We start from the raw sequence: 26815 nt of genomic DNA on the forward strand, positions 1-26815 counted from the left end.
TCACTACATTCTCTGGTAGATCGTTCCATATCTTAGTAGCTCTTAGTGAAAAAAAGTTTCTCCTAATCTCATAGTTTGATCTTGTATGGAATAGCTTCCTCCTATGCCCCCTGCTGCTCTCGCGGTCCGTTGCATCTTTCCATAAAGATAAAATGTTACAACATTCGGAGTCATATATTCCATCTAAAATTTTGAAGAGTTCTATCATGTCTCCTCGTATTCTTCTATATGCCAATGTTGGTAATTTCAGCTTCTCCAGCAGTGATAAATTTATGATATATAAATTAAATATAGATATTCATCAATCGATTTGGAAGCAAATATATTCATATGTTTTTGTCCATAGATAAACTAGACTTTTTTTGTCTTAGTAACGTTTATTTACGGCAAACGTATTTTTTCACATTCCGGATATATTTGGATCCTTTATTATTGTCCGATAATACACTTCCGGTAGAATTGGCGCACATGAAAGGTTTGTTTTTGTTGTATTCTCTAACAAATATTGAAATATTGGGCTGAAGGTCTCACGTGATAAATGAAATATCTGACGACACATCACAAAGAACATCATAGAAAACCCTTACTATCCTGATAGGTGACCAGCAAATACATTACAGTAGATAGGACCAGTTCCCTTGTGAGATAGCTACAATGTACATCAGTACTGATGTAACTGTAGGCCCTAGAGGAAATGATATCTTTTCCGCTACAACAGTAGCTACTTGTGAGACCACGAGACACGTTTGACATGCATGACGTTATTACATGTAGTCTTACGTAGTCGTCGTTTTGGCTAAAAAAAACCACAACAAGACGAAGCCAATGTTCTTATGATTATCAGAAGTAATCAGACGGCACTGCCAAGTTTAAGTTCGTATTTGACTGTAAAATGAAAGCATTTGCATTGTAAGTACAAAGCTTAAAAAGTTCATGTGCTAGCTCTGTTACAGTAATATTTAAATTTTGTGGTGAATAACATTAAAGGCCCACTACCTTTCCGGAGGAAAACATAAAGGTTTCTTAAAAACATTAATAACATCAGAAAATATATACCAATGGCCTAAGATGAGGTTACAACACCAAACATATGCAAGATTTCCTGCGTAATGTTTGATAACAGTGGAGAGTTATTTCGCTGTTTTGCCGTCTGGCGCAGTGATAGTCAACTACCGCACGGTATTTAGGACGACGGCGGGAACATAAGACGACCCGCGTTATGAAAATTAACATTTTATTTATTTTAATCAAATTGTTCAGAATGTGATGACACGTGTAGTATTAACAGTAAGTTAATAACTTTAGAGACTATACAAAAATATCGATCTCGTTTTACTTTCCCATTTTAAAAATTAAAAGCCGTTTTGGAAAGGTAGTGGGCCTTTAAAAGCTCTCCCTGATTCATGAGTATGACTATGAGTACAGCACATATAACTTCAAATTTCATATGGCACCCCCTATAAGAAAACTTACTTTCAACTTACATTTTTTAGCATTTGATGCAGACATTTTGATGGCTGAATATGGCAGAGGTTACATCTGATGCAGGTGGTCGTATAAAGGTTTGTATTTTATCAAACTTATTAAGCTAATAAATAATATATTTTAATTCACCATTGGCTCAAAATGTACTTAGCACAAGAATAAAATCTGAATGAAATTAAAATAAATAGACCACATTATTAAATATATACACCTATATGTAGATAGAATGAAAAACATAAAAAGAAAAATATAAAAAAGACAAGCAACATAGCCAAGAAATTGAACATATCTAAACAATCATTCACTACAAATACTTTTGTATATTTATGTGGAAAATATTTCAGGGTACAACAGTGATAAAGCCATTTGTGTACGGTAACATCGCTCGTTACTTTGGGAAGAAAAGGGAAGAGGATGGACACACCCATCAGTGGACAGTTTATGTAAAACCTTATAAGAATGAGGTATTATGATTATAAGCTTCTGTGAAGAGTAAATTATTTTAATTAATACTGTTTTCTCGCATCTCGGACAGGGAAATCTCACATGATACCCAGGACTAGATTTTTCTATCTCGTTTGATCTGTCTGAGGAACCTGTACATGATTTTTGGCGGAATTTTACCCCATTCATGTAACAGTCTATGCTTGTGACATCATATACTCTCAAATCGGTGATATCACCTGCTTCAAATTATCCATGTTATTAGAAATATGTGCATTCAGTAATGTACCATGCATTGTTTGGTTGTTGTTTTTAATTATTGAAACAGTATCATGTACCAAAGGCCCAAGATGGGATAATTTGACTCTCTGAACTTCTATATATAGATTTTTTTTTTTGTATCTTAGAGGTGTGAGAAAAAAAATCTATTACCTGAAAGTGAACAAGATCGGGTTATCTCAGTGGAGGGCTAAGATTTTGTAACATAATCTCAACCGAACCGATTTTATTAATCTTTCCTATCAGCAGCTATGATTATTTGACAACTTTGTCAGGAATAAATTATAATTCTTCAAAAAATGTAACCTAAAAAACTAATGGAATACTGGTATCAGAAATCTACAGATATATTCATTTGTCTAAGAATTCTGCAGCTATAGTCTATACTAGCTCTGACATTGTCGGACATAATGAAGTTTTTGCATTATTTTTTAGTGATATACATGGTGCCCTTGCTTTAGGCCCAAGCCCACTTATTATAATCAACAACTATAATACAGGCTGAGTTTCGAGATCCCAAAATGATGGTAAAGAACTATTTAGTCCCACCTTCCAGTGATTGTGATATCATCTTTTGAGGTGAAGATTTTGAAAAATGATGCAGGATAGTTCAATAACATTATCTTTGGCTAGAAACCAATTTTTTGTCCAAAGATCTTCCATTTGTGTCTTTTTCAACCCTCTCAAAATTACAGTAAATGTATATGAATTGTAAAATATAAAAGTTGCTCATGTATTTATGTTTTCATAGGATCTGTCAGGCTACATAAAGAAAATTCACTTTAAACTTCATGACAGTTACCCAAACCATAATAGAGGTAAGTTATTGTAATCCATTTAGAAAATTGGAAGGACACTTATAAACAAGGAAACAAATTGGTAGTTGTGGCTATCCAATTTACCATGATTGATTTTGTGCATAATAAAGTGGCCAATTTCAAAGTATTAATTTTGATTGTACACTATATATATGTATTATAGCCAATATAATGCCAATACAAAGATTTGGTAGATACACTGAATATATACAAATACTATTTAACAAGAGATCCCAGAGGGATCTCGGGGCCAACCAAAGATTGATCTACTTTTCAAGCTTCATCTATCAAAATCCAAGATGGTGGCATGGCCTGTCAGCCATCTTGTTGACCAATCGGTCCCAAAATGCACTTTTAGAAAGTACTGAGGGGATCATTCTCAAATTTCATATGTATATTGTAGGTTCCCCTAGGGACCTAGTTGTTCATATTACATTTTGTGACCAATTGGTCAATAAAATGGTCGACTGGCAGCCATCTTTGATTTTGGTAATTAAAAGTTTGTTTCCACTATTTCTTAGAAAGTTCTGTAGGTCTCATTCTCAAATTTCAAATGTGATTTGCATAAATGCATTGTTGGAGCGGTTGGCCAACAAGATGGCTGACAGACTGCCTTCTTGGATTTTGATAGTTGAAGTTTGAAAAGCAGAGAAAAGATCCCTCATTCATTTGTCTTATATAGATCATTCTTTGGTGTGCGCCAAGATCCCTTTGGGAGCTCTTGTCTTTAGAAGTCACACAAAGAAAGAAAAACAAAAATGCTTATAAGGAGATGGGTGCTTATTATGGTATGAATCCTGTAGTTGTATTCAGTATACAATGTACATGTACTTACAGTAACAGTTTTCTTGACTGAGTACACTTAATGAAATCACTAAAAACTCCATCAGCAGTACATATACCGAGTAGTAATGAAGCATCATTTTGACTTCCAGTGGTGACAAAGCCTCCATATGAAGTTACAGAGACTGGATGGGGAGAGTTTGAAGTCATCATTAAAATCTACTTTGTGGACCCAAATGAAAGACCAGTAAGTATAACAAGGTACTCAGTCTCACTTGAACTCAGCAGGTCAGGTTTACTACATTTCATACTACCTGCTCTCCCCATAACTCACTTGGACTCAGCTGGTCAGGTTTACTACATTTTTAGCCCACCATCATCAGATGGTGGGCTATTCAAATCGCTTTTTGTCCGTGGTCCGTCGTCCGTCCTTCCGTCCGTCCGTCCGTCCGTCCGTCCGTCCGTCCTTCCGTCCGCTTCCGTCCGTCCGTCCTCCGTCCGTCCGTCCGTCCGTCCGTCCGTCCGTCCTTCCTTCCGTCCTTCCGTCCTTCCGTCCGTTAACAATTCTTGTTACCGCTATTTTTCAGAAAGTGCTGAAGGGATGTTTCTCAAATTTCATATGCAGGTTCCCCTAGGGCTATAGTTGTGCATATTGTATTTTGGGACCAATCGGTCAACAAAATGGCCGCCAGGCAGCCATCTTGGATTTTGATAGTTAAAGTTTGTTACCGCTATTTCTCAGAATGTACTGAAGGGATCTTTCTCAAATTTCACATGTAAGTTTCCCTAGGGGCCTAGTTGTGCATATTGCATTTTGGGACCAATCTGTTAACAAGATGGCCGACAGGCAGCCATCTTGGATTTTGACAATTGAAGTTTGTTACCGCTATTTCTCAGAAAGTACTGAAGGGATCTGTCTCAAATTGCATGTGCAGGTTCCCCTAGGGGCCTAGTTGTGCATATTGCATTTTGGGACCGATCGATGAACAAGATGGCCGACAGGCCGCCATCTTGGATTTTGACAATTGAACTTTGTTACAGCTATTTCTCAGAAAGTACTGAAGGGATCTGTCTCAAATTGCATGTGCAGATATCCCTAGGGGTCTAGTTGTGCATATTGCATTTTGGGACCGATTGATTAACAAGATGGCCGACAGGCCGCCATCTTGGATTTTGATAGTTAAAGCTTGTTACCACTATTTGTCAGAAAGTACTCAAGGGATCTGTATCAAATTGCATGTGCAGGTTCCCCTAGGGGTCTAGTTGTGCATATTGCATTTTCAGACCCATTGATGAACAAGATGGCCGACAGGACGCCATCTTGGATTTTGATAATTGAAGCTTGTTACCACTGTTTCTTAGAAAGTACTGAAGGGATCTGTCTCAAATTTCATGTGCAGGTTCCCCTAGGTCCCTGGTTATGCAAATTGCATTTTGGTACCGATCAGTGAACAAGATGGCCGACAGAGCGCCATCTTGGATTTTGACAATTGAAGTTTTTTTCCGCTTTGTCTAAGAATATCCTGAAGGGATCTGTCTCAAATTGTATGTGCAGGTTCTTCTAGGGGTGTAGTTGTGCATATTGCATTTTAGGACCGATCGGTGAACAAGATGGCCGACAGGTAGCTATCAAGGATTTTGATAATTAAAGTTTGTTACCGTTATATATCTCAGAAAGCAGTCAAATCTTTCTGAAATTTCATGTGTAGTAATATGTAGTAAAAGCTTGAAAAGCAGAGAAAAGATCCCTCTTTCTTTTGTCAGACAAAGATCGTTCTTAGGTGGGCGCCAAGATCCCTCTGGGATCTCTTGTATACTACCTGCTCTCCCCATATCTCACTTGGACTCAGCAGGTCAGGTTTACTACATTTTATACTACCTGCTCTCCCCATATCTCACTTGGACTCAGCAGGTCAGGTTTACTACATTTTATACTACCTGCTCTCCTCATTTCTCACTTGGACTCAGCAGGTCAGGTTTACTACATTTTATACTACCTGCTCTCCCCGTTTCTCACTTGAACTTAGCAGGTCAGGTTTACTACATTTTATACTACTTGCTCTCCCCATTTCTCACTTGGACTCAGCTGGTCAGGTTTACTACATTTTTAGCTCACCATCATCAGATGGTGGGCTATTCAAATCACCTTTCGTCCGTGGTCCGTCCGTCCTTCCGTCCGTCCTTCCGTCTGTCCGTTAACAATTCTTGTTACCGCTATTTCTCAGAAAGTGCTGAAGGGATCTTTCTCAAATTTCATATGTAGCTTCCCCTAGGACCCTAGTTGTGCATATTGCATTTTGGGACCGATCATCCAACAAGATGGCCGACAGGCGGCCATCTTGGATTTTGATAGTTGAAGTTTGTTACCGCTATTTCTCAGAAAGTGCTGAAGGGATCTTTCTCAAATTTCATATGTAGCTTCCCCTAGGACCCTAGTTGTGCATATTGCATTTTGGGACCGATCGGTCAACAAGATGGCCGACAGGCGGCCATCTTGGATTTTGATAGTTGAAGTTTGTTACCGCTATTTCTCAAAAAGTGCAGAAGGGATCTTTCTCAAATTTCATATACAGGTTCCCCTAGGACCCTAGTTGTGCATATTGCATTTTGGGACCAATCGGTCGACAAGATGGCCGACAGGCGGCCATCTTGGATTTTGATACTTAAAGTTTGTTACCGCTATTTCTCAGAAAGTGCTGAAGGGATCTTTCTCAAATTTCATATGTAGCTTCCCCTAGGGCCCTAGTTGTGCATATTGCATTTTAGGACCGATCGGTCAACAAGATGGCCGACAGGCGGCCATCTTGGATTTTGATTCTTAAAGTTTGTTATCACTATTTCTTAGAAAGTACTATAGCGATCTGTCTCAAATTTTATATATAGTGGGTTTGAAAAAGTTTGAAAAGCAGGGAAAAGATCCCTCTTTCCATTGTCAGACATAGATCATTCTTTGGTGGGCGCCAAGATCCCTCTGGGATCTCTTGTATACTACCTGCTCTCCTCATTTCTCACTTGGACTCAGCTGGTCAGGTTTACTACATTTTTAGCCCACCATCATCAGATGGTGGGCTATTCAAATCGCCTTTCGTCCGTGGTCCGTCCGTCCGTCCGTCCGTCCGTCCTTCCGTCCGTCCGTTAACAATTCTTGTTACCGCTAATTCTCAGAAAGTGCTGAAGGGATCTTTCTCAAATTTCATATGTAGGTTTCCCTAGGACTCTAGTTGTGCATATTGCATTTTGGGACCGATCGGTCAACAAGATGGCCGACAGGCGGCCATCTTGGATTTTGATAGTTAAAGTTTGTTACCGCTATTTCTCAAGAAGTGCTGAAGGGATCTTTCTCAAATTTCATATATAGGTTCCCCTAGGGCCCTAGTTGTGCATATTGCATTTTGGGACTGATCGGTCAACAAGATGGCCGACAGGCAGCCATCTTGGATTTTGATAGTTAAAGTTTGTTACCGCTATTTCTCAAAAAGTACTGCAGGGATCTTTCTCAAATTTCATATATAGGTTCCCCTAGGGCCATAGTTGTGCATATTGCATTTTGGGACTGATCGGTCAACAAGATGGCCGACAGGCAGCCATCTTGGATTTTGATAGTTAAAGTTTGTTACCGCTATTTCTCAAAAAGTACTGAAGGGATCTTTCTCAAATTTCATATATAGGTTCCCCTAGGGCCCTAGTTGTGCATATTGCATTTTGGGACCGATCGGTCAACAAGATGGCCGATAGGCGGCCATCTTGGATTTTGATAGTTAAAGTTTGTTACCGCTATTTCTCAGAAAGTACTGAAGGGATCTTTCTCAAATTTCATATGTAGGTTCCCCTAGGACCCTTGTTGTGCATATTGCATTTTGGGACCGATTGGTGAACAAGATGGCCGACAGGTGGCCATCTTGGATTTTGATAGTTAAAGTTTGTTACCGCTATTTCTCAAAAAGTACTGAAGGGATCTTTCTCAAATTTCATATACAGGTTCCCCTAGGACCCTAGTTGTGCATATTACATTTTGGGACCGATCGGTGAACAAGATGGCCGACAGGTGGCCATCTTGGATTTTGACAGTTAAAGTTTGTTACCGCTATTACTCAAAAAGTACTGTAGGGATCTTTCTCAAATTTCATATATAGGTTTTCCTAGGGCCCTAGTTGTGCATATTGCATTTTGGAACCGATCAGTCAACAAAATGGCTTGGATTTTGATAGTTAAAGTTTGTTACCGCTATTTCTCAAAAAGTACTGAAGGTATCGTTCTCAAATTTCATATGAAGGTTCCCCAAGGACCCTAGTTGTGCATATTGTTAATTGGGACCGATCGGTAAACAAGATGGCCGACCGACGGCCATATTGGATTTTGATTGTTAAAGTTTGTTACCGCTATTTCTCAGAAAGTACTGAAGGGATCTTTCTCAAATTTTATGTGTAGGTTCCCCTTGTACCCTAGTTGTGCATAGTACCTCTTAGGACTTATGCATAATGCCTTTCGGGACTGATCGGTAAACAAGATGGCCAACCGGCCGCCATCTTAGATTTCATTGTTGAAGTTTGTTACCACTATATCTTAGAAAGTACTATAGCGATCTGTCTCAAATTTTATATGTCATGTGTTTGAAAAAGTTTGAAAAGCAGGGAAAAGATCCCTCTTTCCATTGTCAGACATAGATCTTTCTTTGGTGGGTGCCAAGATCCCTCTGGGATCTCTTGTATACTACCTGCTCTCCGTATCTCGCCTGGACTCAGCTGGTCAGGTTTACTACATTTCATACAACCTGCTCTCCCCATATCTCACTTGGACTCAGAAGGTCAGGTTTACTACATTTTATACTACCTGCTCTCCCCATATCTCACTTGGACTCAGCTGGTCAGGTTTACTACATTTCATACTACCTGTTCTCCCCATGTCTCACTCGGCCTTGGCCATCAAGTTATTACGAAGAGGAAAGAATTTCACATCTGACTCTTCAGTGATGTTTTGGGGTTAAATAAAGGGTGGAAAACTTTATCTTTATTTTCCCAATTTCATGTGAATATTTACCCAAATAAAGAAATAGAGCTTTTGAAATACATATTTTAATAGAAAGAAAAATGAACTATTTCCTAAATCAAAAGGTACAGGTCCCTGAAATTATCAAGTGTGAGCATGACTATGGAATTTGTTATGAATATAGGAACTTTTAGAGAAATAGCATAACCTGTACATATCTTACTGAATAATAAATCTCTCATGTTATGAAGATATAAAGAGTCCAACACCTACTGTATATCTATTGTTTTAGGTGACAGTTTACCACCTGCTGAAGCTGTTCCAGAGTGAGACGGACATCATGTTGGGAAAGAAATCTTTAGTGGTAGAATACTATGATGAATTGGTATGTATATCTAAGAGGAGTGTGAAACAAGAAGAAATAAGTTATATTGAAAAGTTTTAATGCTGCTGATTGTACACATAAGGTTTTACTGTATTTGATCCAATAAGTGCCCAGGGCACTTAAAAAAATTGGAGCAAATCAGGTGGCGCATAATAGAAACAAATTTTGACTTGCATTTCATAAAATTATTCTGTAAAATAAGCCATAAATCAATTTTTGAAAGAAATCAGTAAGAAAACCAACAAAGTTTTCATATATTCAGTCTGCCTTAAATTCAAAGTAAGTGAAATTGAAGTCTGAAAAAGGGGAGGGGCACTCATAGTGATGTGCGTACTTATTGGGTCGAATATGGTACTACATTTTGTGACAATCAGGAAAATTATCTCTACACAGGCAAAATGTTTCCCAATTATTTTGACTAGGAAAGAATTTTTTAATACCTGAGCTCAAATCAAGATATTTTGTCTATGTTATTCATATCATCAAACATTGTTCTCCTCAGGAATTTTTCACTACGCTATGGTAATTTTTTTCCCGTTGTAAATTGCGCGGCACAGCGCGAATAATCTTTTTTGTGCCACAATTTAAGTATTATGGCCTAGTGTTATAACTAAAATAAAAATAACAAAATGTAATAACATTTATATCTAACTGTCACATTTACTGAATTCAGATTAATTGCATTAAAAAATTTAAGAAATAGAATCTATTAAAATTTTTAAATTAAAATAATTTTAATGTGTTTCACAGTTCTAGATAGTTATGAGATTATGCACCCAATTCCATCACTATTTGTGTATTTAAAATATTTAAAACCAACTGTACAAATAGGCCTATTTATGTATACAGTATGGTACTGTAAATGTAACTTTTGAGAGAGCTAAAAAAAATTATTGGTAAAACACTGCATGAAAATTAAATTAATTTTTTTTTAACCCATATCTATACAATTTTATGACATGTTTATTACCATCCAATTATGCTTAAAATTTACAAATAACAAATTTTGGAATTTTTTTCAAATCCGGATTTCTTATACCCATCTGGCTCCATCATTTACAATTACCTAACACCAAAGTGGCGGCCATTTCGGTTGCAAAGTTTGTGGTGTCTTTCAGTGGTATATGCCTATTTTGACATTAAAAATGTGAGTACATCATTTACAATTGCAGGCAGTGTTTGTTTTTGGGATGATGCTCACTAGCTATAATCAAAATATCTGTTGAAAAGGTGTCAGTTGTTTCCTAAACTGCCGATGTGCTGTACTTAAAACGTTGCGAGCTCACATGATTGAAAGTGATTTGATCAGTGATTTCTCCTCTCTTTAGCTGACCTATATCCCCAGACTGCTTAATAGAACAAGTAAGGTGTTGGTTAGGGAGTAGTCATACCTCTTTTGGTTACTTATCAATGTAATTTAACAGTACAATATATAAATCTGGCAGGGCAGCCCTGCGGATCACAAGTAATCAACAATTCACGGTCGTAAAAATGGGCCTAATCACATGGCATAGCGGCATGACAGACATCATAAATTTATAAGAATACTACTTGTCAGGTAGCAGGAGGGATTTATTATGAGGGTTATATTCAGTAGACCTCCTTAGAGAAAATGGGGATCTGATTTATTGATGTGCAACGGGAGGCCGAAAGTGCGTTACGGACGAAATTTCCGTGCAACGGCTCAAAATTTCCACATAACGGGACCGTTACGCGGAAAGGGCCTGGGGAGAACACTGATCATATGAAAGAGTCAAGTAATCTTAATTCCTAATGGTCCTACTATAAATGTTGTTTAATAAATTGGGGCCATGCTGGCCGATTGATTAAATGTCTCCACATTGTTACCACAAGCCCTCCACCTCTGGGTTACGAGTTCGAATCCCACGCGGGGCAGTTGCCAGGAACTGACCGGTTGGCAGTGGTTTTTCTCTTGGTACTCCAGCTTTCCTCCACCAAAAAACCTGCATGTTCTTACATGGCCCAGGCTGTTAATAGGACTTTAAACTGATAAACCACAATTTATTGTTGCAGGTTTTCCAGGATCCTACGGCCATGATGAACCATGCCCTGACAAATACTCGACCAATGTCGTTAGGGACATACAAACACGAGACTGATTGTAGGTATCCACTATGTTATGTCTTTATGGTAATAAAATCACAACTCTATGTGCACTGATATTGATAGGAATTGTTAGAAATGGGGCAGATCTTTCGAATATGGAAGATTAAGTCATTAAAATTGAAGTTCATATTTAATTGGTAGTCAAATCAGCATGCTGTTATTCCATAACAGTGTATTTCTCAAGAGAAATCATTCGTATATAAATATATATAGAATCTTACATGAGTGTTCATTTCATATGAGATTTTATGAAACTTCGAGACAAGTTTCATAAAATCTCATTTGAAATGGACACAAATTTAAGATATCTTTATCACATAACTACAAATACCTACAGAACAAAGAATTTCATGTCAAAAGGTATTCTGAAAATCCAGTGGAGACTGCTATTTTGTCCTGCCGTTCTCATAATCCTGACGTCATATAGTTTTTCCTGATATCATTTTATTGTGTCTGTCTGATGTCACAAGGATTTCCAGCCAATGAAAATCGTTCTAGGTCATATTACACTAGTGATATATGCAAAAATATTAGACGGGCGAAATCCCTTGATTTTAGACGGACTATGTGATAAAATTCTTTTGTAATATTGAATCATTTTATCTTTACACATATATTCTGTATTTACATACCACAGATTATCTGCTCATGGGTTTAGGTATTGATTGTGACGTCGTTTGCAAGGACAATTTATTCTCTGGTGTTTCTCTTGTTTAAGTTGATGAACGAAAAGAAAAGACGTTGAATAACATCAAGGCAGCCAATAAAAAGATCCGCTATGAGATACAAGAACTTAATGAACGCTTGAAACAGAAAAAGGAAAATATCAACAAATTAAAGGAACACATCAACAAAGTGGAAGATGTGGACTTACAGCCCGACATAGAAAGTGTTACGTGATCACGTTTCTATAGAAACATGTGCGAGTAGTTGTGCTTCTTCATATTAAAGTCATCTTCACAAAGACCTGTAGCTACACCATACGCAAAATGTTGCAATTGTTCAGGAATAATGTGCATATATGCATTTGTATGGATTTTGACATTACAGTTAAACCTGTTTACTAGAATTCATACAACTTGAAGAATCTGTTTCATCCTCGGTGGTTTGTTGGTTCTGACCACATCTCTCACTATATATATTCAAGTATACTTGAATATCGATATTTACTATTCCAAGTTTTACCAAAGACCAACTTGGAGTTTATCTGGGTCAAATGTGTCTGTTAATGAAAGAATTATGTGAGAGGCATTTTTGTATCACTGCTGGAGTGAATTTAACTAGGACTAATTCTTTGAATTTAAAAAGTGTAAAATAATACATTGCAGCAAAATAAAATAAATAACAGAATTATCAAATTTTGTTATAGGTATTTATTGCATAGTCCATGTATATCATACTAGATATATACTAATTACACCTTCACAACAAAAGTTATCAATTTACCATGTTTGCCAACGTGTAACAAGAAAACATCTTAGGGTTATTTATTTTAATATATTTACATGACCCTTGGACACCAAATAAATCCATTCTGCCCATGGCTGGATTCTCTTCCTATTACATTGATGTACTAGCTATATAGAAAGTGGTTCTGTAACCCCTTAACAAAACTGATGTCCAAGGGTGTAGTACATGTAAATACATTATTCCTATAACTTTTAGTGTAGAAGTAATGGAAGTGAAGAGACAAGAAACAAACAGTTCATTGAGTTCATAACTTATTAGTAATACACATTAATTTTGTAGAATATTGAGCAAATTCACAAGGTATGTTGGCATGTCTGATATTTTCTGCTAAGCCACTAAAACTTAGCCCTGTGATGTAAGGACTATTTAATACACATATATCATAACATACAAAGCTGTTAAGCATTGTTCACAAGTTATATGCATATATAAGTACTTCGATACTTTAAACCTTTATCTTTTGAGATACAATTTTTTGCATCATTTCATCGTTAAAGGGACATGAACCTAAATAAACCATTGTAAATTTGAGTAAAATACATATTTAAGACGTGTCGGATACCTCCTTAAGTAAAATATATCAGTTTTTGTGCAAATGGGTCAATTAAAATAATTATAATGGAAATTTCATCTTTTTGTATTTTGATCTAGCCTCGTCGAATTTGTAGACTGAGTGTAATAAAAAAAATAAAGTGTTGAACTTTAGTGACCTTCCACAATGCACTGCACAAATTAAATGAATGTAAACAAAATGGTGCATCAAAAACGAGGGTGAAGGGAACACAAGCAAATTCCGTACAAAACGGAGTACGGTGCCCCATTGAATGAAGAGTCTTGTTTGACTTTTGACTTAAATCATTATAAGGCTAAATACAAATTGTTTTAAAACAAATATTAAAGATGCTTCACCTCTGACAAATGATTTTTTTTTTTTACAATCAAAAACAGGAGCAGACGATTTTGTATTTTTCTTTAATTAAAAAAGTTACTTTACACCATTACCACCATTGAAAAGTTTGAGCTTCTAATTTTACTTCAAGTTAAAAATATGAAAAATAATAAATTGCATCCCGAAAAAAATCTGTGGCACTATATCTTATATAGAATAAAGTAATGATTGTGCATACACCAAAGGCAAAATAAATTATTTTATGTTATTTTTTTGTGTTAATTAGGCATATATATCCACGATTAAACACCAATTATTGTTCAAATGATGAATATCATTTGTGCTCTGTCGGTGGTGGAGCATCTTTAACAAATATGGTTTATACTTCATATGTCAACCATCGTAAAATAGAAAATAATCTTAAATGTAGAAAACTAATATTCCTTGTCGTGTCACCAGGTTTGTTGTTCATTTTAACCTCGCCATTGACCAGCTTTCTTTTTGTGTTCCAAAAATAGAATATGACAGTCTATTTTTATCATTTTTAGGTCATCTGACCGAAGGTCATCCTGTCAGGATGACCTATATTATCATCGTTTTTTGTCCGTTGTCATGCCTAAAACTATTTATACAAAAGCCTACTCCTCCTAAACCCTTGAGTGAACTACATCCATATTTGGTGTGAAACATCCTTTGGGAAGGACAATAAAATTTTATATAAATGAGATAGGTCCGACCCTAGGGGCAGAGGGGCTGGGCCCCTAAAGGGCAAATTTTCTTAATTTAAGCTTTAAAATCTTACTCCTCATTCATCCTTGGGTCATCCTCGATATTCCAGGGGTTCCGATCACTTACGATCTCTACACCCCTGGACTATCTCATAGTGAAATTGAAGGCAGCTCAGCTGAAAACATTTGACCAATCACAGGCCAGCAAAGATTTCCTTTGAAGACTACAGAGAGAGCGACGCCTAACTTCAAAGCCACACAAAACATCAACCACAGTGTACCGTTATATGGTTCTTTTGATGTACATCAGATGACTAAATTACCTGTTCTGTTCTGTTGCCTCCAGTTTTACTATGAGATAGTCCAGGGGTGTAGAGATCGTAAGTGATCGGAACCCCTGGAATATCGAGGATGTCCTTGGGTGGACTTCATCCATATTTGGTATGAAACATTATTGGGGAAGGACAATCAAATTTTATATAAATGAGCTTGGTCCGACCCCTAGGGGCTGAGGGGTGGGGCCCGAAAAGGGCAAATTTTCTTTTTTTAAGCTTTAAAATCCTACTCCTCCTTCATCCATATTTGGTATGATACATCATTGGGGAAAGACAATCATTTTTTTATATAATGAGATAGGTCAGACCCCTAGGGGCAGAGGGGAGGGGCCCCAAAAGGGCAAATTTTCTTAATTTAAGATTTAAAATCTTACTCATCCTTCATCCTTGGATGGATTTCATCCTTATTTGGTGTGAAACATCATTGGAGAAGGATAATCACATTTTATATGAACGAGTTAGGTCTGACCCCTGGGGACAGAGGGGTGGGGCTCAGAAGGGGGGAACTTCAATGAAATTTATCTTTAAAATCCTACTCCTCTTTAACTCTTGAGTGGCGTTTTTCCATTTTTGGTGTAAAACATCATTAGGGAAGGACAATCATATTTTATATAAAGATTTTGGTTATCCAAGATGGCCACTAGCCCACTTCATGTTTTCAGGTTTCGGTCTCCGATCTTACTGAAAATGGGTCTATAGGGGTTTTAAAGGATGGCGGACAACATGCAAACATATTCGTAAAGATTTTGGTATTCCAAAATGGACGCTTGCCCACTTCATGTTTTCAGGTTTTGGTCTCTGATCTCAAAGAAAATTGATCTATAGGGGTTTCAAGGGATGGCAAACAACATGCAAACATGGGGATGGAACCGCGGGGGTCCAAAATGGGAGCTTTGCTGAAATTTGGCTTTAAAATCTTACTCCTCCTTAATCCTTGAATGGGTTACAACTATATATGGATGAAGGGCTACCAAGTTTGTTCAACAAATGACCTTTACCTATTTCAGAAACTTACATATTCAACAAAGGAGTTCCTTATATTGCTTATATTAATCATTAACCACTACTTTATACTGTGACTTTGTTATTTTGTGCCATGAGTCAGAGGACCGTTAAGGCCCATGGGCCTCTTGTATTAATTGTTAACCAATACTTTATACTGTGACTTTGTTGTTTGTGCTATGAGACAGATGACCATTAAGGCCCATGGGCCTCTTGTTGGGGTAGGTATACATGTATATATTCCCCACATTTACCTGTCGCTTCATTGTAATGAAACCATCAACCAACATCTGAAAACCATATCTAAGCATATAGAATAACTTATTTAAGGTTTATGTCCCTTTAACGTATTAGTAAACGTTGAAAATAAATGTAGAAGCAAAGTAATGTATCCACAATAATAATAAAGTGGTTTATAGTAGTCTTTTTAGGATAAAATTTGTTTTAAAGATAATTTTATATAAATCATAATAGCCGAGAATAATCATAGCAAAACACATTAATTAATAGCATTGATTACATGTAACATGATGTGCTTTCAATAAATCATACGACATATATTTACAGTCACACTCCTCTCACTCACTAAAATATAACATTCAACGTATTGGGGGAAACAGATGCTGATTGCACTTCAATTATAAAATATATAAAAATTTCAGCATTCTCAATGAAAATATGAGATTAAAATAGGGATGAATTCGTAAACAGAACACACAATCTGTTTCATATATTTATTGCTGTACAAAGAGATTGTCTCATCATTTGGCTGAAGTTTTTAGGTCATTTGACCAAAAGGGTCAGGATAACCTATTGTCATCCTGCATCGTCTGGCGCCGTGAATAAACTTTTCATTCAAACGACTACTTCTCAATAACTGAAAGGCCCAGAATACTGATATTTGGCCTGTAGTATGCTCAGATGAAGGGCTTTCAAGTTTGTTCAAATGAATGACCTTGACCTTTATTCAAGGTCACAGGGGTCAAAAACGCAAAAATCTTTAAACGACTTCTCAAGAACCAAAAGGCCCAGGGGACTCATATTTGGCCTGCAGCACGTTGGAATGAAAGTCTACAAAGTTTGTTCAAATTAATAACATTGACCTTCATTCAAGGTCACAGGGGTCAAATAGGCTTAAACCTTTTAACAACTTATTGTGAATAACTATGTGGCCTAGAGACCTGATGTAGGGCCTGTGGCAAGCTGGGATGAAGGGCTTCAAAGTTTGTTCAAATGAATTACCTTGACCTTCATACAAGGTCACTGAGGTCAAAAACGCAAAAATCTTTAAACGACTTCTCAAGAACCAAAAGGCCCAGGGGACTCATATTTGGCCTGCAGCACGTTGGAATGAAAGTCTACAAAGTTTGTTCAAATTAATAACATTGACCTTCATTCAAGGTCACAGGGGTCAAATAGGCTTAAACCTTTTAACAACTTATTGTGAATAACTATGTGGCCTAGAGACCTGATGTAGGGCCTGTGGCAAGCTGGGATGAAGGGCTTCAAAGTTTGTTCAAATGAATTACCTTGACCTTCATACAAGGTCACTGAGGTCAAATAGGCTAAAATCTTTTAAAGAACTTCTTGAGAGGCCTAGAGATTGGATATTGGACTTGAAGTATGGTGGAGATCAAGAGACCTTCATTCATGGTTTAATTCATCAAATATATCCAAACCGGAACTACTTCTAATAAAAGAATTCTTTTGTATTTCCTTAATTGTTTGCCACTACTATATTCTTTGAGGTGTTGTATTGTGTCAATAGTCGGACAACTGTTAAGGCTAATGAGCCTCTTGTTATTACTTAAATGCTAGACAAAAGAATGTAGGTCTAGCTGTAACACATTTCAAAGGTTTTTCATATACAACCTTCTGTGGAATATGGTGTGGGGGAGGGGGGTGATATTGCTGTTTAGATGACCTTCATTTGAACTTGGAATGCTGAAACTAGGCCATCTGTTAATGGAAAGAACAACAAAATAATATACATAAAATCAAAACATTTTAAAAATTATTGACATTGACCTAAGCAAATTACAGTATTTGTATCAATCTACTCCATAAATACTCTGTATTGTAAGACCTAACAGATACATTGTAATCTAAATAATGGAAGACCTAACAGATACATTGTAATCTAAATAATGGAAGACCTAACAGATACATTGTAATCTAAATAATGGAAGACCTAACAGATACATTGTAATCTAAATAATGGAAGACCTAACAGATACATTGTAATCTAAATATTGTAAGACCTAACAGATACATTGTAATCTAAATAATGGAAGACCTAACAGATACATTGTAATCTAAATAATGGAAGACCTAACAGATACATTGTAATCTAAATAATGGAAGACCTAACAGATACATTGTAATCTAAATAATGGAAGACCTAACAGATACATAAACATATGTAATTCAATGAAATATTTAACATCTGCATACACTTTTTTAAAACAGATCATACAAAAATCAATAAATAAGTATACAAACGTTATATGATTTTGCCTACCGTATTTGAATATGATATTGTGAACATGTAAGTATAACTCTACAAATGTATAATCATCTTCATGAAAAATCCTAAAATACTCAAAAAATTAATTTGCTATGTAATAAAACGGAGAATAAAATCTTATTTTAGTTCTTTTCATTGGAAATGAACAATATTATTAAAAATAATGCACATAAGTAGATAAAAAACCTTTATTATCCGAGAAAATCCTATAACATGAAGATTGGCCTTCATTAGTTACCTGAGTGAGGGATGTTTGAACTATGTACAGAAATCTTGTGCCTCTGTAAATTCTGTTTTCCCATCCTATTCACAGTGAACCAGTACCAACCTCCTTGATGTCAATTTCAACCTATCCCTAGTTTATTAATTATCAAAATCAGCAACACCAGTGTTCACAATGTCATATATGCTAGTAATTACTATTTAACTACTTTAAGTTAAGATTACAGGATTGAATAAGTACAATTGTAGATATTCAGATCTTGTTAAAGTCCATGCCATAGATTTGAGTTTAGTGTTGTTTTTGGCTTTTCTATTAACAGATGGGGTCATCAACATTCTCTGAAGTGAATGTAACAGTAAGAAATCTTTGATTTTATGTACAAATGTTATAATCTATAAATGAAAAAAGACTAGAATATACCCATACACTGTACAATGTATTAAAACAGTGATCTGAGGAAATGAAACAATCAAAGGCATTGAAAATTAGCAGGATCAAAAGTCCATCACTATGAAAATATACAACATGTATGTAAAACAGTATCAACATTTTTATAGCTTTATGATACATGAGGAATGTACTTGGTATATTCCTTTTGGTAGGCGAACTTTACTTTGCAAAATGGTACATGTGGAGTATAAAGGATTAAAGGCCAGTTCAAAGACTGACATAACAAAAATATTGGATATTTGGATGCCGAAGTAGCAAATGATCTTGTTAGTCACATACTCAAAAATATATAGTACAAACCTACATTTAGTTGTAGCATATGTAATTAAATTAATTAATTACCTCAAAGAACGTGTACTATATCTGCCAAACTATACCACATACAAAACAACTAATTTAATTATCACTATAAGGCAGCACAATTGTTTTTTATACAACAACATATTTCAGCAGAGAATCTGTGTAAAGTGTGTAAAAGTGTAAGATTCTGTTTATCATAGTAATTCTATTTACTCTATCTACATAAACATTAATTCATATCAATATACATAGCAAATTTTAATTTTGCATTATGTATAGAGCACAAGCAATGAGGAATATACATATCAAATTTTCATTTTTTACATTATCTCGGTATATATAGAGCACAATCAATGATCTAGAGTCTATCATATATTCTCTTCTACATATATGGCCAAGGCAATATACTACATGTTTATTATAACTTCAGAAAATACATGTATTTACCGGTATGTGTGATGTCAAAGTCTCATGTCTATCGGCTACATGTCTTATAAAATTTATGATAAATACATATATACTGGTTAGTTATGGCAGAAACATTACAGCAGCACCAACATTTATTACACAAATTGGCAAGGAAAAAACAAACTTCATTAAACTACACAATTACGGAGTCTTCAATGTAATGAATGATAAAATGCCAAAAGACTTATCTAATTTTCTCTGGCAAACACCAATTTACCTTGAAATATGATTTAATTGTCTCTGGTTCAATCTGCTATTGTAGACTAATCTGTTATACAGTGTACTCGTATATAAAAAAAATCTGTTAATTAATACTACAACATATATAATACATCTGCCTGGAGAAGACAGTTATATTAAACTACGTCTTCTTTCACATCTCTAATATATTACTCATGATCATGTGTTATATGGAAAATATAAAATGCCATTTTGGAAAAAGGACCGCTTAATGGTATATTACGTCATACTTTGATAGATAAATATTTTTCATAAAAAAAAAAATTAACGCCATTTTAATTGATGTGTATATATAATGAACTTATTTAATGAATAAATTTCATTGTTTACCCGGTATGTATATATAAACAATATATCATATACAGACAACAGAAAAAACACAATGGAACCATAAGGAAATTCACTGTATATATATATATCTTATAGGGGTGATCCTATCTTAGTTTTGCACTAAAATGTATATATTTACATATGTCCCTGAACTATGTATAGTCAACGGGAGGGGAGTTGCATTCAAATAAGCATAATTGCAATGGTTGTGCTACATTGAACATGTCTGTATCCAGGACGTCTTACTGAGCTGAATGTAAGTCATCTATAGCTGGAAAATTGATACTAAGTGTCTCTTACTCTAAAGTAATGGCCAGAACCGGAACCGAAGTCTGAGATCAAAATCCTGACTTTTAATTTTTTTCGTGGACATTGGGAAAAAAAATTAGGGTCAGGGGTCAAAAATGAGGGTCAGTCGGGTAACCCTAAACAGACGTTTTTTAACGCTGTTTATAACGTTACAGCTAGATTACATGTATGGAATACCGTGCCTTGTACAGCTATCCCGATCTAATGGAGAAGTATTTGCATACAGTATTCTACCCTATAAGCGCCCATGTACCTACAAGCACCCCTTCCCATTTTCAAGGCCTCGATTTCAATTGTCCAGGCATAAATAAAAACTTAACTACACAAAACTACATAGATTTGCAACAATGTCGTCTTATAAGCACCTTTTCATTTTTTCAATTTTTCAAATGCCCAGGGCGCTTATTGGGTCGAATATGGTAATAACATTACAAATACATGTACCACATAATTTATTTGCTATAGACTTGCAGTATTTTTGCCTTGCATGACATGTTTTCCACATTATGAAAACAACGGAATTCATTTTTTATATACTATGTTCTATCATCAACCTTCAGCTAACAGCACTTGTAGAGGGAACAGGTTTTGGAATTTTAAATTTGGCAGTGATGACTTTCTGAAAATTCCTTGCTTGTGGAATTAGTTCTTTTAATCTTGTTGCAACCTAAAAAAGAAAACAGGAAATCAGCAGATAAATAAATGCCTATGATTTTATCCAACTTCTGCAAATTGATGATATATACAGCATGATATTTTTTTTTCACTGACTTCTTACCTGTTTAAATGTGGGTCTATGTTCAGGGTTACTATTCCAGCATTGCTTCATCAGTGTTTTATACTGAGGCAGAAACTCCACGTCCCGAGGTAGTTCAGGCTCCGCCCCTTCCTGTATCAGGTCGGCCACCTGTACAGAAATTACAGCTATTTGTCAACTTAATATTGCTTCTATAATTTATCAAAATTCGACCAGTATTGACACATTTAAAACTAGACAATCTACATAAGGCCAAATTTTTTTTGTCTGTTTAGGGTTACCCGACCGAACCTAATTTTTTACCCCCAATCCTAATTTTTTCCCCACTTTTCCACTCCGGTTCCTGCCATCATTTTAGAGTGAAAAATACAAAAAAAAAAAAAAAAAAAAAAAAAAAAAAAAATCCTCCTGACCGACCGACTCTATCTTTTTTGCCAATGTAACCCTAAACAAACACATTTTTTTGTTGGCCTAAAGGGCATAACTCTAAATAATCTAGTTTTAAACTTGTACATGATCACAACGTGCTGTGCCTGCTTCAGCTTGTGTGCCAGCTATGAGAAATATTGTTTCAGTATATTCTATTTGATACACTTAGTACAATATATAGTTAGAGTATGTCTGGGAGTTTTCTCTGACTGGCCGATAAGAAAGTAACCCATGGCCGTACACTTACATACAAGTGACACCAAAATGCATTTCCGTATTCAACCAAATAAGCGCCCAGGGCATTTAAAAAAAAAATGAAAAAATGAACAGGTGCTAATATGACGAAGTTGTTCAGTTTTCTATTCAGTTTTGTGTAGTTTTGGTCTTTATTTATGTCTGGGTAATCGAAATTGAGGCCTCAAAAAGGGGAAGGGGCGCTTATTGGGTCGAGTACAGTATGTATATCCTTACTCCCATAACAAGATTGAGAGTCGATTGGTCAGTCCATTTCTGTTATCGGACATTATTTTTACACTGATACAACATAATATTTCAAAAGTGTCACATTGTGCTATCCCTCTACCATTGTTTGAGTATATATCATTTTAAAATATAGGTAAACTTTTTTAAAATGTGACAATTCTACATGTACAACACAGTCTTGATGGGACCAGTCATTGTCAGAAGCTACCACCCTATAAACACAGCACACTTATCCTTGGTACCTGCTGTTCTGATTCCACTTCATCAAATGGATCCTCCATGGTTACTAGCTCCAACATAACCATCCCGAAGGAGAACACATCAGAACTTGTAGTGATGATACCGTCGCATTCCTTGGAGGACGGATTCTGCAGTATCTCGGGGGCGGTCCACCGCATAGACATCGGACAGGCACTATGGTGACTCTGACCTGTGGGGCGAGGCAATGAAAGCTTTTAAGTGACTGACACACATTGGTATTCATGTTACATGATCACATCTTTCTGAATGTAAAGTTCAGCATTCATTCTTATATAATTAATGTAAATGTGTAGTTTTATTTTAGCACTGGTTTTGAAGAGCTGACTCATGTGCAATGTGCTTAATTTTGTAGCAGGGTATTTTTGGTATGAATCCACTGAATTGAGTGAATGTAAGAAAAAATTTGACTGCATCTGAGTGCATTACATTTACAGTAGTTTGTGTGTTCACAATATTTCTATTACAAGTCTTGTAGTGTAGATAAGATTATATACATGTATACATATATAAAGCTACTTCTTATAATATTTCACATATCAAACATTTTCAAAGCTATATGTATGTAAGCACTTACAACAACAGTCGTCTGCCTTACAAGCCTCCCGGAAAGGTTGTATCAGTTTTATCAGGCCAAAATCTCCAACCTGTTGGGGAAACATTTCATTATCTGATTATAAATGATCAATATACCTATAGATGTAGACATCATAGCAAAGATTCTTAATCTTATTTATAAAGATTTGTACATTGATTTTTCATACAAGCTCCTTTAAAATAGAAATACATATGTAAATCAAAACTCTATTTGTAGATCTGATCATACCTTGACAATACTTTTATCCGTGATGAAGATATTAGCGCAGCGCAGATCTCTGTGTAAAATAGTTGGCTTTGTGGAGTGAAGATAGGCCATTCCATCAGATGTCTGTAGGCACTACACAGTGAGAGAGGACATGAATACGATAATCATAAACTAACATCAGTTTGGTTTTTTTTCCATAAAAAAATTCACATATTTTACAGACGATAAAAATATCACGGAAAATAGTTTCTGTATTTTTTTCCCCCACAAACAGGTAATAAACAAACATAAAAGTCTTCATTGTGAAATTAAATCTCCATGAAAACAATAGGCCCAGAGGGCCTGTATTGCTCACCTGGTTTGTAATGCCAAGTAATGTTCTAAATACAGCTTCATTGTTTCTTTTCTGAAGGAATTCAAATATTTACCTCTAATTCCCACATTTTAACCCCACCCCTCCTGCCCCCCAGGGGTCAGAGCCAAACTTTATACAAGTTCTGTTCCCCTTCCCCAAACCATGTTTTGTTTGTGACTAAATTTAGTTACAATACATGCAGAACTCTAGGACAAGTAGCAATTTATAGGATTTACCTCTATTATCCCTATTGGGCCCCGCCCCTCCTGCCCCTGGGGGATCAGAGCCAAAATTTATACAAGTTCTGTTCCCCTTCCCCCAACGATGTTTTGTTTGTGACTAAATTTAGTTACAATACATGCAGAACTCTAGGACAAGTAGTGATTTATAGGATTTACCTCTATTTCCCCTATTGGGCCCTGCCCCTCCTGCCCCCGGGGGGTCAGAGCCAAACTTTATACAAGTTCTGTTCCCCTTCCCCCATGGATGTTTGTGGCCAAATTTGGTTACAATCCATGCAGAACTCTAGGACAAGTAGCGATTTATAGGATTTACCTCTATTTCCCCTATTGGGCCCCACCCCTCCTGCCTCCGGGGGGTCAGAGCCAAAATTTATACAAGTTCTGTTCCCCTTCCCCCAAGGATTTTGTGGCCAAATTTGGTTACAATCCATGCAGAACTCTATGACTAGTAGCGATTTAAAGAAAATGTTGATGGACGGACGGACGGACGGACAACAGACGCCGCGCCATGACATAAGCTGAGCCACCGGCCCTTCGGGCCAGGTGAGCTAAAAAATAAGGTAAGAAAATGTGAAATTAAGTCACTTAAAGGATGATTAATGGTTAACAGTTATTTTCATGTGTATTTGTAAAACTACATTTTTTCATGAATTTTGGTTAAATATTTTGGTAGAATGAAATGGGTTATCTGATCTTGAGAGCAAAAAAGACCATGTGTTCAAGCATTTTGATATATGTTATTCATTGATAAAAATGATGCCTAGATGCATATTTGAATCAATACAGAATTTATACTTACAATTTTAATTCTGAGAGGCCATGTGAGAGAGGTGCCACGATGCTGTATAAAGTATTTGACAGACTCTCCATTAACAAACTCAGAAATAATGTAAGGTAGTCTGTTATCGACACACAGACCCATCATGGACACAATGTTACGATGTCGCTGACGACTGAAAAAAAAATTAATAACACAGTTGATATGTGTTTATTATCTACTGCCAATTAGCAAAGTTGTTTTCATAGAAAAGTCCTTATCATATTACTTTTGACTTTTGTTGACTTTCAATACATGTTAGCAGAAATTAAGACAGTCTAATATTTTCTTTAAATGCAATTTGGAGATTGACCAATAGTCAGAACTAACACTTCAGATATAAAGTGCAAGACCTACCATATAAGTGTACAGGGAAGACCCTAGGTAATCAATTACTATTTAATAACACTGGTTAGGGGATGGAGATTTTTGTAAAACTTAAAGGGACAATTCAGTCTAAGAGAACATTAAAATTTGTACATATATCGGAAAACCCCCAGTTCTAATGGAAATTAAATCATTCGGTTTTACTGTGATATGCCTGAAAAGCCCATGGTGCTGACATGTGTGTAAAATGTTCAATTTGCTCGCTGTCCGCCATTACATATTGTGGTCGAACTTCTTGTATGCCGAACCCTGCCCCTTGCTCGTAGAGTAATGCAACTCTTTGTCTAGAACTGCTCAAATCACTCTGACAGTAGTGTGTTTACCTTCTTAGGTAAAAAGTCTTGACTCAAAATCATTTTATCACCTTCTCGGTGGTTATATAGTTCATTTGTTTAACGTGCGTGACTTTGGCTCAGGTATGGGTACAGCGTCCGTATTGTACCTGCTAAATTGTATTGATCAATGATTTGATATTTCAACGATATAAATTAAAATATACTTAACAATGTCGTGGAATTTGTCAATTTTTTACGTTATATGTTTCATAAGAAATGTAGAACAATACATTTATACTATATTTTGCTTCTTGGTTATGTAAAATAATTAGCCGGAGTGAATTGTCCCTTTAATGACTTTTTTTTCATAATTAGTGTATTTTATTCCACCTTGTAAATCTATAATAATTTTTTTTGAGATCATGTGTATTTTGAAGAATGAATGCTGATAGCTATATCATACTGACATGGACAACATGATGTGACATTTATTGACCGATATACATTAGGACATGGTTCGATAAATGGTCCAACTGGTAAGTATAATGTAATGTAACAATATGTAAGAACATATCTTCATTGTCACGTAATATACAATAATCTTGGTACCTCTCTATATAAAGACTTCTACAACAGTGAACAATTCAGATATCATTATGTAATGTTACATGCTTATCAGTAAGTATTGATTAATTTTATGCTAAACTATTCCTCCACCAAAAACAAACAAAACCTTGTACACGGTTCTTCCCCTGACAGGTAACTATCACATACAGAAAATATGCTGTATTTGACACAAAAAGCGCCCAGGGCATTAAAAAATTGAAAAAAATGAATAGGTAATATTGAGATAAAATTATTGCAAATCTGTACAGTCTTGTGTAGCTTTGATTTTTATTTATGCCGCAGCAATTGAAATTGAGGCTTCAAAAAGGAGGGGTACTTATAGAGACACAGGCACTTATTGGGTCAAATACAGTTTATACAAAATATTCCATTAAAGTGAATAGTCGGGCAAAGGAAACCAGTCTAAATGCGTTCTTTGGCCTTCCAAAAGTCATTGCATACCATAATGATGGTCAAGTTCTGCTTACAGTGTCCAGTTTTGACCTTTGAAATTTTGGGGAAGCCCCGTGTAAATTAAGCACAGTTCTAAATATAAATTCACCAAACTCTTTGAAAACGAGGCTGCGTGGAAATGTCAACACGGACATGTGTTTCTCAGCCATGTCAGTTTCGTTTCGTGTGATAAACCACTAATGCGGTATGTAAATTGTTGTTTTGAGATGATACATTTGATGCAAATGAAGTATTCTTACATTAATAACAATGCTTTGTAATCATTTTTCGATAAAGGCATCTTTAGACATGGAAATCGACACAAATATTCGGCCGATGCAGAGATGGGGCCCGGCAAGGGGCAATTATT

At 35.9% G+C, this 26815-nt stretch overlaps 2 protein-coding genes across 2 annotated transcripts in view; one reads left to right on the forward strand and one right to left on the reverse strand.

The window, feature by feature from the left end:
- Positions 1 to 417: 417 nt before the first annotated feature.
- LOC138321753 (YEATS domain-containing protein 4-like) lies at positions 418 to 12665 on the forward strand. Its single transcript, XM_069265696.1, has 8 exons — positions 418 to 475; positions 1494 to 1562; positions 1830 to 1949; positions 2960 to 3026; positions 3962 to 4056; positions 9088 to 9180; positions 11215 to 11302; positions 12026 to 12665. The coding sequence occupies exons 2-8, from the start codon at positions 1524 to 1526 to the stop codon at positions 12205 to 12207; spliced, it is 684 nt and encodes a 227-aa protein (XP_069121797.1). The 5' UTR covers positions 418 to 475; positions 1494 to 1523; the 3' UTR covers positions 12208 to 12665.
- The window catches only part of LOC138321704 (probable serine/threonine-protein kinase drkC), a 34340-nt gene continuing 20190 nt past the window's right edge, over positions 12666 to 26815 (reverse strand). Inside the window, exons 9-14 of the mRNA XM_069265601.1 lie at positions 24707 to 24860; positions 23332 to 23442; positions 23083 to 23152; positions 22490 to 22677; positions 21357 to 21485; positions 12666 to 21245 (exon numbers count right to left, since the gene is read on the reverse strand). Coding sequence (XP_069121702.1) covers positions 21135 to 21245; positions 21357 to 21485; positions 22490 to 22677; positions 23083 to 23152; positions 23332 to 23442; positions 24707 to 24860 — 763 coding nt within the window. The 3' untranslated portion in view covers positions 12666 to 21134. The remainder of the gene's footprint in view (positions 21246 to 21356; positions 21486 to 22489; positions 22678 to 23082; positions 23153 to 23331; positions 23443 to 24706; positions 24861 to 26815) is intronic.

Source organism: Argopecten irradians, chromosome 1 (assembly GCF_041381155.1).
Source record: "Argopecten irradians isolate NY chromosome 1, Ai_NY, whole genome shotgun sequence".
NCBI lineage: Eukaryota > Metazoa > Mollusca > Bivalvia > Pectinida > Pectinidae > Argopecten > Argopecten irradians.